The sequence below is a fragment of the Genypterus blacodes genome, unplaced genomic scaffold (genome assembly GCF_046128005.1).
Source record: "Genypterus blacodes isolate CSIRO-AG114 ecotype Tasmania unplaced genomic scaffold, CSIRO-AGI_Gbla_v1 ptg000180l_1, whole genome shotgun sequence".
Taxonomy (NCBI): Eukaryota; Metazoa; Chordata; class Actinopteri; order Ophidiiformes; family Ophidiidae; genus Genypterus; species Genypterus blacodes.
In genome coordinates, this window is record NW_027466981.1 from 230,001 (window position 1) to 247,500 (window position 17,500).

Below are 17,500 nucleotides of genomic sequence, written 5' to 3' on the forward strand. Positions count from 1 at the left end.
TTTATAGCACAATGAGATTTCCTTTCCCTAACAGAGACAAATGGTCAATTACAAGTCTTGCATTTTACACGGCCTGATGAAAAATGGATAAATCTCCGTCCGTGGCCTCACATCAATAAGAGCCTGACAGAGAGCAGCGCTTTACGCCTCACCCATCTGAGCTCATTGAGGATAATTGGGCGTGACAGATTGGTGCAGGACGAGACGCTCAGTGGGAGGGGAGACATCCTCCAGTGATGAGATTCAATTTCACACAATGTCACAACCTCCTCTATGTCACACTGGGCTCTGGGCTCTGGGCTCGGGGCTCTGGGCTCGGGGCTCGGGGCTCGGGGCTCGGGGCTCTGGGCTCTGGACTCTGGGCTCTGGGTTCTGGGCTCTGGGCTCTGGGCTCTGGGCTCTGGGATCTGGACTCTGGGCTCTAGATCCTGGACTCAGAATGGTCCGAATGCATCTGTGACTCTTGCTGGACATTTGTAATCAGTGCTGACAGCAGAACGCAGCGTGGAGCCAAAGTGTAATCATCTCCATCTGGACCGCCTGATAAACACAGCAGGTGCCTCACGCCTCACGCCTCACGCCCCGCTCCTATGTGACGAGGCTTCAAATTGGAATTTGTCAGCTTTTAGTGCATACAAGTAAACATGTCATGTTCATGGGAGAGATTTGTCATCATTCTGGAGTCGTGACAGCTCGGCTCAATCAGCAACAACAGCAGAATCAACCACAGACAGGACGGAGCAGAATATCAACCAAGGCTCCTGCTGCAGAGGAGACGTTTAGTTCAGACAACAACAGATGAATGCAGATTCCTAATGATTATTATATTAGGAATAAATGACTTCAGTCATTGTGGCACAGACCTCCTATAGAGACAAGTGGGTCATGAATCTGTTCCATCTGAGCTTTAAATGTCACCCTGATGGAGAGAACACACACACACACACACACACACACACACACACACACACACACACCTCCATCTCCAGAGCAGCAGGCATCAGAGAAGAGAGCAGCTTCTTATTTGTCTCAATCATCTCTTATTGTTATATTATCGCCTTATTGTTCACTGCCAGTTATTAAAAATCAGTCTGATTGACATGACACGACTCTGACACCTTCAGGATATGAAGATCAAGCTATTATTATTTATGTTGATGTGTCAGACTGGGATTCAGCAGTGGGGGGTTAGAGAACAGGAACATGGTTGACATGTTAAGCACATGAAACATGCTGACGGTCATATGAGCTTAAAATGTCATCAACTCCCATCATCCATTTGGTTTTCTATGGAGAATCAAAATAGAACTTTGGTCCCAATAAAGCCTCACTGTTTGACCAATCAACAGATCAATGGATCACCTGGTGCTTTGTTCAGAGCTGGTTTGGATCAAGCCTGTAATAAGACTCAGAACTAAGAGGCTGTGTGTGTGTATTGTGTTGTGTTGTGTAGAGGCTGGAGTGTGACTGCTGTGTTCAGACCTGCCTAAACGCAATTACAACAAGTCTGAGTCAACCAAACACAACCCCAAAGAAGCAGCAACACATTTACTGATATGGGTGTGTGTGTGGAGAGAAACAGAGCAGCTGGATCGAAACGAAATGACTTCAGAAGGGAGGAGGAGGAGGGGGGAGGAGGAGGAGGAGGAGGAGGAGGAGGAGAAAGAAGGGAACAGGGGAATGTGAGATTTAAGAAATTAACTTTTTTCAAATGCCATTGCTGCCCTCTGCATCTGAGCAGAGCCTTCACACAGAAACACACACACACACACGCCTCCTTCATGGCTGACAGACTTCATTCAACCTGTGTGTGTGTGTGTGTGTGTTTGTGTTGTTACTGTTGCTCCTTTCTGATATGGTCGTAATTTATAGGAGTAAATATAATCAATTTGTCTTCTAGCATAATTAATTAATGGCAAATCCTGTTGCAATTACAAGTTCATAATAAGCAAAAGGATATTAGATACACGGCTGTTGTAAATTAATTTGCCAGCGTGTCAATGTTTTATAATTAACCAGGGAACAAATGAAGGTTTAACTCAATATCCCTGCAGCTGCTGGAGAGAGAGAGAGAGCGAGAGAGAGAGAGAGAGAGAGAGAGAGAGAGAGAGAGAGAGAAGAGAGAGAGTCCAGCAGAGCCTCCATCTCCTGATTAGATGAAGGATAGAGTGTTGTTTTATCTTTAGGATGGACTGATGTTGGTTTTTAAAGGCAGATACTGACACCACTGTTTTTGTGCTGAAGTTGTGTGTTTAGGTTTTGCTGACACTGAAAATCACATCAGGAGGAATTCTACTCCTGCAAAACTGCATTTAGATCATCCAAGGACACCAAAGGCTCCTATAGTTCAGTGAGATGAGCTGGAATCAAGCAGTGGCTCATCTGGAATCCTTCCTCCTGCCCTTCACTGCACAGGCACTCGTGTTCTGAAGCCAAGGCTGAACTGTACTCTGTCCCTTTGACTCAGTGTGTAGCAGGTGATTCCCCCAGCGTTTGTATTTAGTTTGTTCCTCCTGAACACACAGAAGACGCAACAGTGTGTCCTCAAATGATTCAACCTGCATGTCCCAGCACAGCTCACACAGCCGGAGTGCAAACAGCCTTTTTGTTATTTATTTTAAGCAAGAGGCATAAAAAGGAAAACACATTCAGCCGTCTGGAGATAATGTCAGGGCATTACAAGCCTCAAAATGGCGGTGAGTGTGCACATTTACTCCATATTTTGGCTGTGTTATGGCTGAGAGGTGTGTGTGTGTGTGTGTGTGTGTGTGTGTGTGTGTGTGTGTGTGTGTGTATGTGTGTGTGTGGATCTGATTTGAGGATGTTTGAGACAGTACTGTCCCACCTGCTGGCGGCGCTGCCTTAACATATCTTGTGTACCAATGACTTGCAGTTTATATTCCTATTAATTTGTGCTTCAACTTCCAATTAAGTCATTTAGAATGTTGCAGTTGCATTTTTTTAAATCTGAAAATCTTAATGTTTGCAAATTTCCAAGCTATACAGAAATATAACTCCTGTGTGTGTGTGTGTGTGTGTGTGTGAGCATCCAGGGAGCTTCCTTCCCTCAATGGCTCTTTGTATGAAAGACTGAAAAAAACGTCCTGATCGATACATGGAGTGTTTTTGGATTGCCAAATTATGTGAGCAGTGAAGGAGCGGAGCTGTGCAGACTGAGATAGGATTCAGCACACCGAGCTGCCAGTGCCACTTATTGTTCTCAGGCGGAGAAAGGAGCCTGCATGCCAAGCTACTGTGCAGACAAATGACTGGCAGCTGCCACAGATATTTGACTGGATTCATTGTTGGAATGGGTTTGCAGTATTTTAGTCCTGACAGTCCTGGAGAGACTCCTGGAAACTCTAACCACATCCAGAGTCAATATGCAGAGTAATCAGGGAGCTGCTGGGGTCGACATGAAGGCAGGAGGAGCCGGTGTGAGGCTCAATATGGGATTTACACATGCAGAACCTCCAGATTCTTACAGCTCCTCTCACCTGTATCAGCTGATTATCACACTTTAATTTAGTAAAGATTACCTTCACAACAGCTTCATTTGTTTGTTAATGTTAGCTGGTTAGCATGTTGATGATGTGTTGTAACAGAATAGAAACAAAGTGTTGAAGTTGTGATTACAGAAAAAACATTACAAGTTGCTGCAAAATTGAAAATCTGAAAATTACTGCAGCAAAATCTGTGCTTTTGATCACAAAACACACAAACACAAACACTGGGGCTCTGCAGATGTCAATAATGAATTGATAATGATAAAATAATGTCCCTGTATTTGTCATATAAATAAGTAACAGCTTGATTTCAGATTCCAGCACAGAAGAGAAAACAAAGACACCAGACTGCAGACGTCTCTCTGTTTCTACTGAGCTTCCTGCTTCAATGAATCTGGAACTCCCGATACTTTATCCACTAATCCCAAATCCCCCCAAATAATGTGGGTGAGATTTCAGGCTATTTTGTCAAACTGCTATTACTGCTAGATGACTCAGGACTTCCTGCTGAATTGATAGAGAGGTGTGTGTGTTTGTGTGTGTGTGTGTGTGTGTGTGCTGATGCAGCTACCAAGAAAAACATAGAACATCTCACAGGAGAGGGGAATGTAATAAAAACCAATATGTTAGAGAGAGAGAGAGAGAGAGAGAGAGAGAGAGAGAAGGGAGGGAGAGAGAGAGAGAGAGAGAGAGAGAGAGAGAGAGAGAAGGGAGGGGGAGAGAGAGAGAGAGAGAGAGAAGGGAGGGAGAGACAGAAAGAGACACACACACACACACACACACAGAGGGACAGCGTGACAGAGGTGGGACTGGACCCTGATTGGCTCAGACTAACAGATGATTATCGGTGTTTTATGTTGTGCCATTTGGCCGGCGGTGGTAAGAAGCAGCACACACACGCCTTTAAGCAGCGGGTAACCAAGCCGACGCAGGAGGAAGTTCTCCTTCACCATCTGTGCTTTGGAGGCCAATCAATGGAAAGAAGGATAAATGAGACGATATGAAGGAAAGGAGAAGTCTGTCAACACAAGGTGTCACAGGAGGAAGCAGGAGGAGGAGGAGGAGCCGGGCCCGGGCTTACCCACACCATGTGATCACCAGCACCACTAAGACACACACACAGCTGCAGGAGATGGCTCTAACCCACCTGTCTGTCTTCACTCACCTGCAGGGGGAGCAGATTTACACAAACTCAGGGCTCCTTTGGATGCTAATTGACAATTAAAGTTGTTACAGGCTAATTTATGAGTTAATCATGTGGCTGATTGATAGTACGAGTCATTTTCTGGCCGAGTGGAACAACATATTGTGTTAACACACACACAGATCCACGCTGCCTCCAGCCTGACAGGAGTGCAGAGCAGGTGGACGTCACAAAGCTTCACACCACTGAGACTAACAAGACGGAACAACACACACGCTGACATACACTGGGATTAATCAATCATATATGGAAACAAACTTCATTTCATCCAATCAGTGTGATTGGGTGAGTTGGGCAGAGATCAGATCAGTGTAGGATGAAGAGGATGAAGAGGATGAGCTCTTAAACTGAAAGTAAACAGGAACCCAAAGCTTCTGTGTGTACGTTTACAAAACAACCACAGAAATAGCTGCTGTGGAGTGGATGGCTTGAAGTATTGGTCCATCACACATTGGTCCATCATTACTGTAACACCATGGCAACTCAGTGGAGGGAAACAGGAGGGAAGGTGGGAAGATGAAGGTGTGATGATTCATAACAACACTGAGCCACATTTAGTGTCGGTGAAGGCAAACGTGTTCTCCAAACTGCTCCTGCTATCCTTTACATTTACATGGGAATTATCATGACAATCTGTGGTTTACATGTCAGGTCAGCTGTGCATGAAACACACAAACGGAGAGGTTGCTATGGTTACGTGTTAACTATACCATTCATCCTGATTTAGAGCAGAGTGTGAGGGCCTAAGCTGCTGTGTAGGGTTGATGCTGGTGTTCATGTTGATGTATGAGCCGGCTCCATGGAGCTTCTGCTCTTTAGATTTATGATCCTGGAAAACAAAACTTAATAAATGTTTTGTGCTTCATCATTTTTAAATAATATTTATTCCGCCTGTCAAACTCAGAAAAATCCTGTATTAGTCAACAGGAAATGCAACATCGGGACTATTTTCAAATGTCCTTTCAAACAGTGAGCTGGGGGCGGAGCCTGAGGCAGGATGACTGTGACAGCAGGACAGGAGAGGAGCGGACAGGAGAGGAGAGGAGAGGAGAGGAGAGGAGAGGAGAGGAGAGGAGAGGAGAAGAGAGGAGAGGAGAGGAGAGGAGAGGAGAGGAGAGGAGAGGAGAGGAGAGGAGCGGACAGGAGAGGAGAGGAGAGGATAGGGGGGAGGGGAGAGGAGAGGAGAGGAGAGGAGAGGAGAGGAGAGGAGAGGAGAGGAGAGGAGAGGAGAGGAGAGGAGCGGACAGGAGAGGAGAGGAGAGGAGAAGAGAGGAGAGGAGAGGAGAGGAGAGGAGAGGAGAGGAGAGGAGAGGACAGGAGAGGAGAGGAGAGGAGAGGAGAGGAGAGGAGCGGACAGGACAGGAGAGGACAGGAGAGGAGAGGAGAGGAGAGGAGAGGAGAGGAGAGGAGAGGAGAGGAGAGGAGAGGACAGACCTCAGCATGGCCTTCAGTCCTACACGGGGTTAATGAGGGAACAAAATGATCTGAAATAAGTTACTACAGATTTGTTAAATTTTGCTGGACTTTTTTCCTTTTTGCTTTATTGATGCTGTATTTATATGAGTTTAAAACTGGAAACACTTTTTCAAAAACATGAGTTTTTGTTTCAGAAGCAGAGATCCACAGAGCGTTGTGTTCAGGACCAAACCTGACCTCATCAGGCAGGACTCACACCTGCACCACATCAGCCCTCACACAGATGGATCAGCTTTACCTTGGTAGTGCAGCAGGACTGAACCAGCCTGAGGCCTCTGGCTGTGGAAGCGGATGGAGATCTGGTTGCTGTGGCTTCGTACTACCAACCCCCTCATCAGGATGGACTCGTTGGCCAGCATGGTGTTGTCCCCATGGCCCAGGTCCTCAAACACCACTTTGTCTCCTTCAGACAGATTCACTGTCATTACCTGAGAGAGAGAGAGAGAGAGAGAGAGGAGGGATAAGAACAACGACAAAACACACACGACTCTGTGATAACTTGTAATTGAGCCAATGAGACATGAGACAGAGCAGAGATCGTCCATTTCTAATATAAAGCTTTACATTCCCTTGCAGCCATTGGAGCGAGCTCAGTTTACCTTCTGTTGTACTTCCTGCCTCTGACTTGGTGAGATTTAAAGACTGCCTGCATGGGAATATCAAGGCTTTCTACAAGGATGACTGATGCAGCATTTAAAGTGAGTCTGACCCAGAGACAAGGACATTTAGAATGCTGCTCCTGCTCCTGCTCCTGCTCCTGCTCCTGCTCCTGCTGCTGCTCCTGCTCCTACTCCTGCTCCTGTTCCTGCTCCTGCTCCTACTCCTGCTCCTGCTGCTGCTCCTGCTCCTGCTCCTGCTCCTGCTCCTGCTCCTGCTCCTGCTCCTACTCCTGCTCCTGCTCCTACTCCTGCTCCTACTCCTGCTCCTGCTGCTGCTCCTGCTCCTGCTGCTGCTCCTGCTGCTGCTCCTGCTCCTACTCCTGCTGCTGCTCCTCCACCCACAAGCAAACAGAGGAATTTGTTCTGGCAGCTCTCCCATGAGCATTTGGAAGCCATTACACTTTCTGACAAATGGATGAAATGTGCTAATTTGGGCTTTGCGACGACATCAAGGTGGTTTATAGATTCTGCTCAGGCTAAACTGGGTGGGACACAAACTGACTGAGCCTGCAGAGGAACATCTATGAGGAGGAGAGAGGAGAATGTGGCTCTGATGCCCTGCCTGCAGAGAGATTATGTGGCTGTAAATGTCATGTGATCTGTAATGATTGTGGAGGCGTCTGTGACCTAAAGCCCACAACATTACTCTTCTCATATATATGTAACCTAGACTAGAGGAATGAGCTTCACACACACCTGCATGTGGAGAAAACTCACATAATGTCCTGAGATAATGAGTGTGACGTCATCCCTCCTCTTGGCTCACTGGTTGAGGCTCACTGGTTGAGGAGCTCTACACTTTAACATGCTGGTCCTGTCTGATGGATGTTGTTGTTCGGAACATGTTTTAACTTGAACTTAACTTTAACTTTAACACAGTTCAGTAATAAAACATAAAGTTGAGTGGAGCAGAATGAGACAGAAGCCATAGTTGTCAGTAGAAGCAGAGAGACGCAGACTGAACTCCTCCTCCTCCTCATCACCGAGCCTGTCGGCGCCTCACACTCATATGTATGCAAATTGTATGTAAATATCATTATTTTCCACACATAATAGTTATTTGCTGGCGCGGCGCCTGACTCACTAACACACTGCCACAATGACTCCCAGGGTGAGTCTGGATGATTTCAGCAGTGTCTGAATGGCATTAGAGTGAATGTAGCCTGTGGGAATGGCTGTCATTACAGCGGCAGACGCAGCAGAGTGATCAGCAGAGAGAGAGACAGCAGAGGAGAGAGAGAGAGAGAGAGAGAGAGAGAGAGCTCTCTAATGTCACATCAGATCAGACAGTGGGACAGTGTCGGCCTTCACAGATTCATTTCACACCTCCGGCTATTTGCACTTGCAATTTTGGTAATGAAGCGACGTTTTACTCGTGCTGTGCCGTGTTCAAGCGCCTGTCTACACCTCCACTGCATGAATAACACAAGGGAGTCCTGTTCTGCAGCAGGTTGGGGAGGATTTATGGAGATGGACTCAAGGATTTTACGTTGTGAGCTTTGTCCAGTTCAGACTCTTTACTTTCCTGCACTGCAGTTCCCAGGGAAAGATTCTTATTTGTGCTGCTGTGGTCACAGTTCCAAATGAATAGGATTGAGAAAAGTGTAGTGTGTCATCTGAGCCAGAGGGGGAAGTCTCACTCACACACAAATCAAAAGAGTAAATATGGAGGAGGCCAAGAGGACGATGTAGACCTCAGAGCTTTGACTGAAGATTGCCTGATAATTGTCAGCGTGCTTCCTTCTCTGACAACATGTTGTGTGAAAAATGTCACTTTTATCAGCTTTGATCCCAGCAGGTGTGTCTTTATTCAGCCGTTAAAGGGAAACATCCATCCTGTCTTCATGTGGCCCCCCTTCATAGATCATATCTACTGCATCCTGTCTCGCCCAGCTGGAAGGAGATGAAGCCACCGCTCCTCCCTGCTAAGGTGCCTGCAGTCAAGTGGAACGTCTAATACTAAGAGAACACTTAAGGGAAGGAGAGAATCTGTCTCATCTACATGTGGAACTGAATAGAATCAACACATTACAATAACCATCAAATCAAATCTGAGGCCACCAAACCATCCATCCATCAAAACAACCAACCATCCCTCCCTCCCTCCTTCTCTCCCTCTCTCCCTCCCTCCCTCCCTCCCTCCCATCTCTACCTTATTAATGGAAGCTTTTAGATCACTGTTCCTGTGATATATAAATAGATTTTAAACACTCGTACCAACCAGATGTCAGAACTGAAATCTATTGAGGAAACTATTTGTGCCATCTCCATGACGACCACTTGAGCCGTGCATTATAGGGACACACCTAATCAAAGCTCAGTGGATAAACGGTGGCGTCACGCTGGAGGCAGAGCGGTCGGATCAGAGCATTCCTCTCCTCCTACAAGGCGGTGATGTGTAGAGCAGATCATTACAAATGTCATCCATCTGTTTAAGAATGTTACAAAATGATGACACCTGTGTTACTGCTGAAAGAAAACCCTGTGCTAGAAAACCTGTGCACATCCTATATTTAGTATCACTTCTATGGGGTATCATTAATTTTGTCCAATGCATTTTAATTTCCAACAAGGACCTGAAGAGAAGCTGGAGCTGATATGAATGAACAGAAGGCTGAGGAGGAAAGTGGAAGCCGATGGATGTTATCCCTTAACCCCAGTGTGTGTGTGTGTGTGTGTGTGTGTGTGTGTATGGGTATCCTGGTCTTAAAGGCTGGATCCCCTCTCAGCTTTGGCCCGGTGCAGCAGCGGCAGCAGCAGCAGCAGCAGCAGCAGCAGCAGCAGCAGCAGCAGCAGCAGCAGCAGCACAGCCTGAACCCATCACTGGTGACTCACACTGTAGCAGCCCAGCAGCCGGGGCTCTGTACCACAGACAAAATGACAGCCTGGTTGTGTATAACAAGTCTTAATGTTGTGTTAATGAACTCACGGACACAGAATGGGGATAATAGTGCACGGAACAAAGGGCATCAGCGAGTAATCACATTATGCCTCCAGCTCAGGATAATAAAACACTGGAGAGAACATTGGAAGACGTAATCCAATTTGCACTGGCAGGAGTCCAGGTTGTGCATAAGCGTACCTCGCAAACATGCCTGTGCACTTTAGACTGAAGAGCTCTACACACTGCAGAAACAGCACTCCTTCAATGGGTACATCTTTGTTTGAATGTTTTACTTGAGCTTCAGTGTAAACAAACATGAAGCTCAACCCTACAGATGCATCCTGATACACAGAGGCTGAACTCTGCTCTGAAGCTGTGTGTCTGATTCCAGCAGGACTGGGCACACTCAGATAGTAGAATATATATAAAGAATTCATGTGATTTTTGCACAGAAAATGTAATACAACAAATGTAAAGCAAACTTACAGAGTAAATCCATTACATTCACAAATTCATTAGGAAAATACTCAGAAATTATTTTGCTGATCATCAAATAAATAATTCAGGACTAAACCCAGCAGCAATCAGATTTGGACACACACACACACACACACACACACACACACACACACACACACACACACACACACACACAGTTTCCTAAAAAATGTCTGATATGAATTCTGAGCTGTATGTAATTGAAGTGAAGACCCAGCTGGATGTGTGTGTGTGTGTGTGTGTGTGTGTGTGTGTGTGTGTGTGTGTGTGTGTGTGTGTGTGTGTGTGTGTGTGTGTGTGTCTGATTGCTGCTGGATTAAGTCCTGAATTATTTATTTGATAGTCAGCAAAATATTTTCTGACTATTTTCATAATCAATCATCAATTTCAACAATCAATTAATCAATTCATCTGATCGCCTCTCTTCTAATCTATGCTGCCTTGTTAGTTATCTCACAGTGACTGATCAGATAGCAGGAGCCTCCTCAGCCTCCTCAGCTCTCTGCTGGGAGGAGGAAAGACTTCCTGACACCTGCTCACTTTCCAAAAGCAACAAATGACAGCTGAATAATTCAACTGACGCTTCCTCATTAAACATAGGCTGGCATATTTGGAGGACAGAGCGGAGGATGAGAGCACAACATGGACAGATGGAAGCCTGTCCAAATATGTGTGTGTACGCGTGTGTGTGTGTGTGTGTGTGTGTGTGTGTGTGTGTGTGTGTGTGTGTGTGTGTGTGTGTGTGTGTGTGTGTGTGTGTGTGTGTGTGTGTGTGTGTGTGTGTGTGTGTGTGTGTGTGTGCAGACATGAGTGAAAATAGAATCCCAGAGAAGAACACAGAGCAGAGTGAGAGGATCCAGTGGAGGTTCAGTCGTCCTCACTGCCTATTTTTACTTGGACCCTTTGTTTGTCCTATTTTACATAACACAGACAGACGGGTAGAGAACCACAGCAGCTCCCTCTAATGACTTCACCCACGTCTTCACTCTCTCTCTTCATCTACAGCCTCGTCTCTATAAAGTCTCACTGCTGAACGTCCTCACCTCTTTAATAAGACCATCAGTGTTTACATATGAAGATAAGGCCACATCAGTCAGAAGCTGAGAGATGGAAATACTGGATATGTCACGTGTGTGTGTGTGTGTGTGTGTGTGTGTGTGTGTGTGTCTGTACCGTCTGCTCATTAACGGCAGTAATTAAGAGGGAGGTGAGTAAATGATGGAGCTGAGGGAACATCTGTTCCAGCAGGAGAAGTGGGTCACAGTGGTGAAGGAGAGGGAGAGAGAGAGAGAGAGAGAGAGAGAGAGAGAGAGAGAGAGAGAGAGAGAGAGAGAGAGAGAGAGAGAGAGAGAGAGAGAGACTGAAGCTTCCTGTCAGTGAAGGCCCTCGTGATGAAAACCTGCTTTCACTAGAATAAATATGGTGTCAGGCTGCTTGACTGAGCCGGGGCCGGCAGCCAAGCAGACATTATTAACATGAGGGGAGGAAGACTACATCTCATAAGTTGTCCAGTGTAAATGAATGAAGACGGCGCTGACCTCAGTGGAGCAGATAGATAATTGGATAAGTGCTCAGCGCTGTGATGTCACTGATGCAGCTGCAGGTACGGCACAGCCAGACCTTCATCTTCCTCACTCTGCTGTGGAAGAGGCCACATCTGCACCGCTCACCACAACAGCTTTTACAGGAAGGGACTCTTTGTATGAATCTACAAAGGAGCCAGACGAGTTTAGGCCTTCAGCCTTTTTCTTTTTTAGCTTCTTTGTTTGAATTACTGCCAATATTTGCACAAGATTTATAATAGACACTTTCCAAAATATGAATCCAATTCTAATCTGACAATGACTGATTACATCCAGCACATCAACCAACACACTGCAGATAAATGTAAATAACAGAAATCAAATGTTTATATGATGAAAGAACGTGATCAGTGTGTGAAGATGGAGGACAGAGTCATCATCATTCAATGTATATATATTATTATTATATATATTTGAGTAGGGCTCTAGCTGTCACATGTACTGATAAGACCTCATGATGAAGCAGCTGTTCCTTCTATGGGGTCAAAGGTTAAAGTAGGAGTGCAGACAGATTTGGATGTGGCTCTACTTTCTACACATGAAGTTTGTTCCACTTCTATCTTCACTCCAGCGTCACCGTGCCAGATTAAGCTCCATGCAGCCGACCAATCAGGACGGAGCAGGATTTGGGGAGGAGCATTTACGGAGAGACAACCTGGCCTGTTTTCATTCAGTGTGCACAAGCTAGAGGAAAATAGTAATCTTTTTTCCTCTTTATTTTATGTTGTTTATTTTATTTGTAAAATGAGTTTTGTCGCACGCACGCACACACGCACGCACGCACACACGCACGCACGCACGCACGCACGCACAGAGCAGAGGCCTCTCTTCATGTATGAGAGACAGGCTGCTCCTGTGTGCCTTCACATGTCTGTCCTTCAGTCGCCCTGCAGTCTCTCTGCTATCACAGCTCCAAACACAAAGAGGCTCCAGATTAGGCCGGCGGTTTGAAAGGAAATTGAACATTGTGTCACGGCGAGCGGAGGAGCAGAGTTTCCTCTCTGTGTTTGATTCCCTCTTCCCTCAGGACAGCCAGGTAATCATTGTTTCATGAACACTATGAATGCAGATGGCCTGAAGGTCGTCTGACTCCTCTGAAGGTCAACACTGCCTCACCAACATGGAGGTGCACAGATGTTCAGTGGGACAAATAAACAATCTGTGATGTTTTATATGCAGAGATGCCTCTTTATTCCTCATAATAACTCTTATTTACATCATTTATGAATAATCCAGCGCTCATGTGATGTAGAAATAAATGTTCAACATCTGCCATAAATGCTATTCTTTATTTTCATCAAGTAGAATCTGGGCTTTTATGTCTGTATGTTCAATCTTTTCTTTAAAAACGTTGCTTCTACATTTGTGGGGAAAATCTGCTTTTTATTTGGTAATTAAATGATAAGGTCAGTCATTAGCACACAAAGAAGAAACCTTAAACATTCTATCACAATCCTTAATCCACACACACACACACACACACAGACACACACACACACACACACACACACACACACACACGTTGATTCAGAAATGAGGGAAACGTTTCATCAGGCTGCTTCAACGGAGTTACTTATTTAAACAATTAACCATCGGTTTTGCTTTGTCCAGTCAATTGCATTCCTCTTTGTGTGTGTGTGTATGTGTGTGTGGGGGGGGGGGGGGGAGCAAAAATAAAACATATACTGTATAAACACTAAGCTGTATTTCCTTTGTAAAGAGCAGATTTCCTCCCCAACATGTCGATGTTGCAGCTCAGCTCCCTCAGACCCAGACGTTGATAATTGCTTTTAAAATGATGCTGAACCCTCCACAAAAAATGTGTGTGTCAGCATAAAGACATTGTTTCTCATTGTGGTACCAGACAGAATAACGTATATGTGTGTTCTCTCCTATACATCATAGAAGCTAGACTCTGTATATATGATGAACAGGCTGTTAGGAGTCACAGCAGATGTTGTGCAGGTGTGTTTGCTCTGTGCTGAGAGTGTTCAGCATATAAGCACGGCTCTAAAGTGGCCCTTTGATTCACATAACCATGTTCTTATTTTCATTTACGGGTCTTTTATTAGAAACCTTTGCAACGCTTTGATGTAGAAAAAGCTCAGAAACACAGAGGCTCAGGTTGATCACACACAGCCCTCCCTCCTATATTACACTGTCAAAGTGAGGGCAAACGTTCACACAACAACAGGTCTGCTCTGCATTTAAGCATCCTGAGCACCAGGAGCAGTGGACCACCAGGGTTCAACCCCACATCTACACACTGCTGCCATGATCACAGGCACTGGCATGACAGGACTAACAGGCCTGATTCTGTGTGTGGAAGGGACCAGGAGACCTGGAGGAAACCAAGGCAGAGAGGGAGAACATGTAAGCTAACCCTATAACCCTAATGTTTACATCTGAACCTGGACCTTCATGCTGGGAGGAAAGACAGCTGAGCGCTGAGTGTTGCTACCCTGAGAATCAAAACAAAAACAGCTGGTTTTCTCTGAACTCTTCTCCATTTTATTAGACTGAATAACTGAATTATGATTGATGACATCTGTGACACTGACTAAAGAAAACAGTCAGCTTGAAATATCACTACAATACAAAGTTTATTATACATTTAAAGGGGTATCAATAATTTTGTCCAAGACATATTCGTCTGTTTTATCATTCAAAATAATGTTATATTGAAAATCCAAAGCAAAGTTTTAGTTCGATTTAATAATAAATTAGGAATGTTTGTTGATATTTACCTTTGTTATTTTCAGCTTATTTCAGAGGAAATTGTGTATTCTTTGTTTTTCTTCTAAGGGAACCAATCCTTCTTCATAAAGATCATCACACACACACACACTCCTCAGGAACACAGTTCTCTGTGTAACTGGCAGAATATTACACAACTCACCTTTATGTATAATACAAATAAATAAAGCAGCTTCCATTACTTCTCCTGTGGCCTCTGGTTTGTTTTGCTTGAGTGAATAACAACGCTGCACTCAAATGTCATTTCCAGCCACACTTCATGTAATTCCACTAATGCTGCTATTGTCAAGCAATCACCTTTCAAAGCAATTTGTGTGAGAGACGCGGTACAAACTGGACATGTTGCCTTTGTAACGCAGGGCTAAATGACTCACACACACTGATACATGCGATACAATCTAGATCTCCTGTGTCACCGAACAATAGATGCCTGCGGAGAGATTCTAGACTTGTGCTGCTGCTAAGAAAAAAAAGATCTATAGCATTAACTGACAGCAATCCAGTGGACAGTAGGAGATCATGGTAACTTCACATACAACTCACATACCAAATTAATACATATCACCAGGAACGGTCATATATAAATGTCTACCAGAAGGAAACCTGTATTTTAATGTCATTTCTATAACATTTGATTCCCTTCACCCAGTGACCTTGACCTGAGATAAGCACTTTAAGGATTTAAAAAGTATAAGAAATAGATCTGTGGGGCTCCAGCAGGGCGGTTGAAAATACGAGAAGCATGAGAGACGAAGAAGAAGGAGAAGTGTGTGTCTGTATGATTGTGAGGCGAGCTGTGCATGGAAAGGTATTTTCTATATGCAAACAGTTTGATGTAGCTCCACATGTTCCAGCCTGCATGTAACCATCAGCATCACTAAAGCAGCAGAACACGGGCGGCTTCATGGAGACGCTCTCTCCTTGTTTTAACATTCACCTCGCCTATTGCTGTTTCATTATCACTCCAATCCTACACGCCTGTCAGAAAATTGGTTTTATGCAACACGCCTGAATGAGGGGGAAAGAATTACTGTGCAGGGGGAAAAACATAGAGTAAGGAACAATGCCTGAGCGAGGATAAGCTGTAAATGAAAAATATATTTAGATGCACTGCAGCGTACTGTATCTATCTACCAGGGGAAACAGGAGGGAATTTACATTCTAAGACTTGTTTGTCATTGGAAATGCTGCTGAAGGAAATAAATTGCATTGAGAAAAATGAAATATGTATTTCCTCTGGGAGCCGGGTGCAGAATTCTCCTCTGGTGTATCAACATCACTCTGAATGGAGGAACATGGTGATGGTGTGATGATACAGAGGCTGCTTCAGTCATCCAGCATCCTGGGAACCGCAGATAATAAGCCAAGTCATCTTTAAAGTAGAACGAGCACTGATAGTTGTCTTTGTAAGTGGAGATTTGTGTCTCTGGTGGATTAAGAATCATGACTGCTTTCATTTCTCTGCCCCTTACAAAACACACATCTGAACTACAAACTGCATCTGTGAGACGCAGAATGAGCTACATGAGAGCGTCTGACTGAGCCTTCAATGAGGAGAACTCTGCTAGATTGACCAACAACTTCAAAAACAGTGAGTTAGTAAGTTAGCAGGATAACCAAAGCTCCTACATCAGCTCGTGTGGCTATTTCAATGTAAAACTGCAATCAACAGCTGCAACCTGGAGGAGGACTGGATCCATTTTAAAGATGATTATTTATTTTAACAAACAAAGCTATTTCATACTTTATTTATTACTACTAGTATGTAGTATTTCATACTATTATTATTTATATGACACTTCTTTCTTCTTTTATATTTCTAAGAGCCCTGTGTGAAGTTTATAATATAATATAATATAACATAATATTCAGAATGGACAAAATAATTTCACAACAAAACTGTGAGATTTCATTCATGGATAAATGTTCATTGTTCCTTTTTATATTCTAACTTCTAATCCGTGTTTATAGAAAATCTGAAAAGCAAACATGTCTCCAGAGAGTGAACGTTTCCCCTTGAAATCATTTGTAAATGTTCAACTAAAATGTTGGTTTTCAAAGTATTAAATATATATTTAATATAAAAAAAAGAACTCTCTCTCTCTGCCAATAAGGTCAAATGAAACATCAAGGCTAAGAAGCAGGCTCCTGTGTATGAAGGTGTGTGTGTGTGTGTGTGTGTGTGTGTGTGTGTACACCTGCACTCTGCTCTATATCAACATATATATATATATACTGTATATGCATGTGTGTGTGTGTGTGTGTGTGTACCTGCACTGTGCTCCACTGAGTATCAGTATATATATATATATGTATACTGTATATGCATGTGTGTGTGTGTGTGTGTGTGTGTGTGTGTTCTTGTGTGTTCTGGAGTGGTGTATCAAAGCTGTGTGTGCAGGGCTGCAGAGGCCTGATAGCTGACCCATCAAGCGTGGCTCACCTACAGCAGAATGAAAAACACCCACATCAGACACAAACCCCAGTGGAGAGGATTTCTAAAGTGCAGCGCTGCACTGTGCACATCTAAAAGGCTGAGCTGAGTCGCAAACACACACACCTCCAAATCCTCAGACAACACCCTCTTACAAAAGCAGAGCGGAGGCCAGAGAGGCTGCGGAGAGGCGGGAACGGGCCGGCGTCCTTCACTCTGCAGGCTTTCATGCTCTGGGATTCTGGCTCTCAGCAGAAACAGAAACACACCCCTCTGCTGTCAGGAGCGGAGGCCAGAGAAGCAGAGATCACACGTCCAGACGGGAGTCAACTGATGAACACACACTTCCAGCTCTGATCTCTGACATCAGACTGATGGGACTGATGATGGAGCCGCAGCTCGACTCTCTCCTGGATTCATCACTGACAACTCAGACTTTAGCCCTGATGGCCACAGACACAGAGAAATAAAGTCCACAAGCTGTGTTTCTGGAATCCTC

General features: G+C 44.6%; 1 protein-coding gene across 1 annotated transcript in view; it reads right to left on the reverse strand.

Annotated features, from left to right (window-relative positions):
• The window catches only part of LOC143014102 (seizure protein 6 homolog), a 101,578-nt gene that overhangs the window by 27,405 nt on the left and 56,673 nt on the right, over nt 1-17,500 (reverse strand). Inside the window, exon 4 of the mRNA XM_076167892.1 lies at nt 6,425-6,614. Coding sequence (XP_076024007.1) covers nt 6,425-6,614 — 190 coding nt within the window. The remainder of the gene's footprint in view (nt 1-6,424; nt 6,615-17,500) is intronic.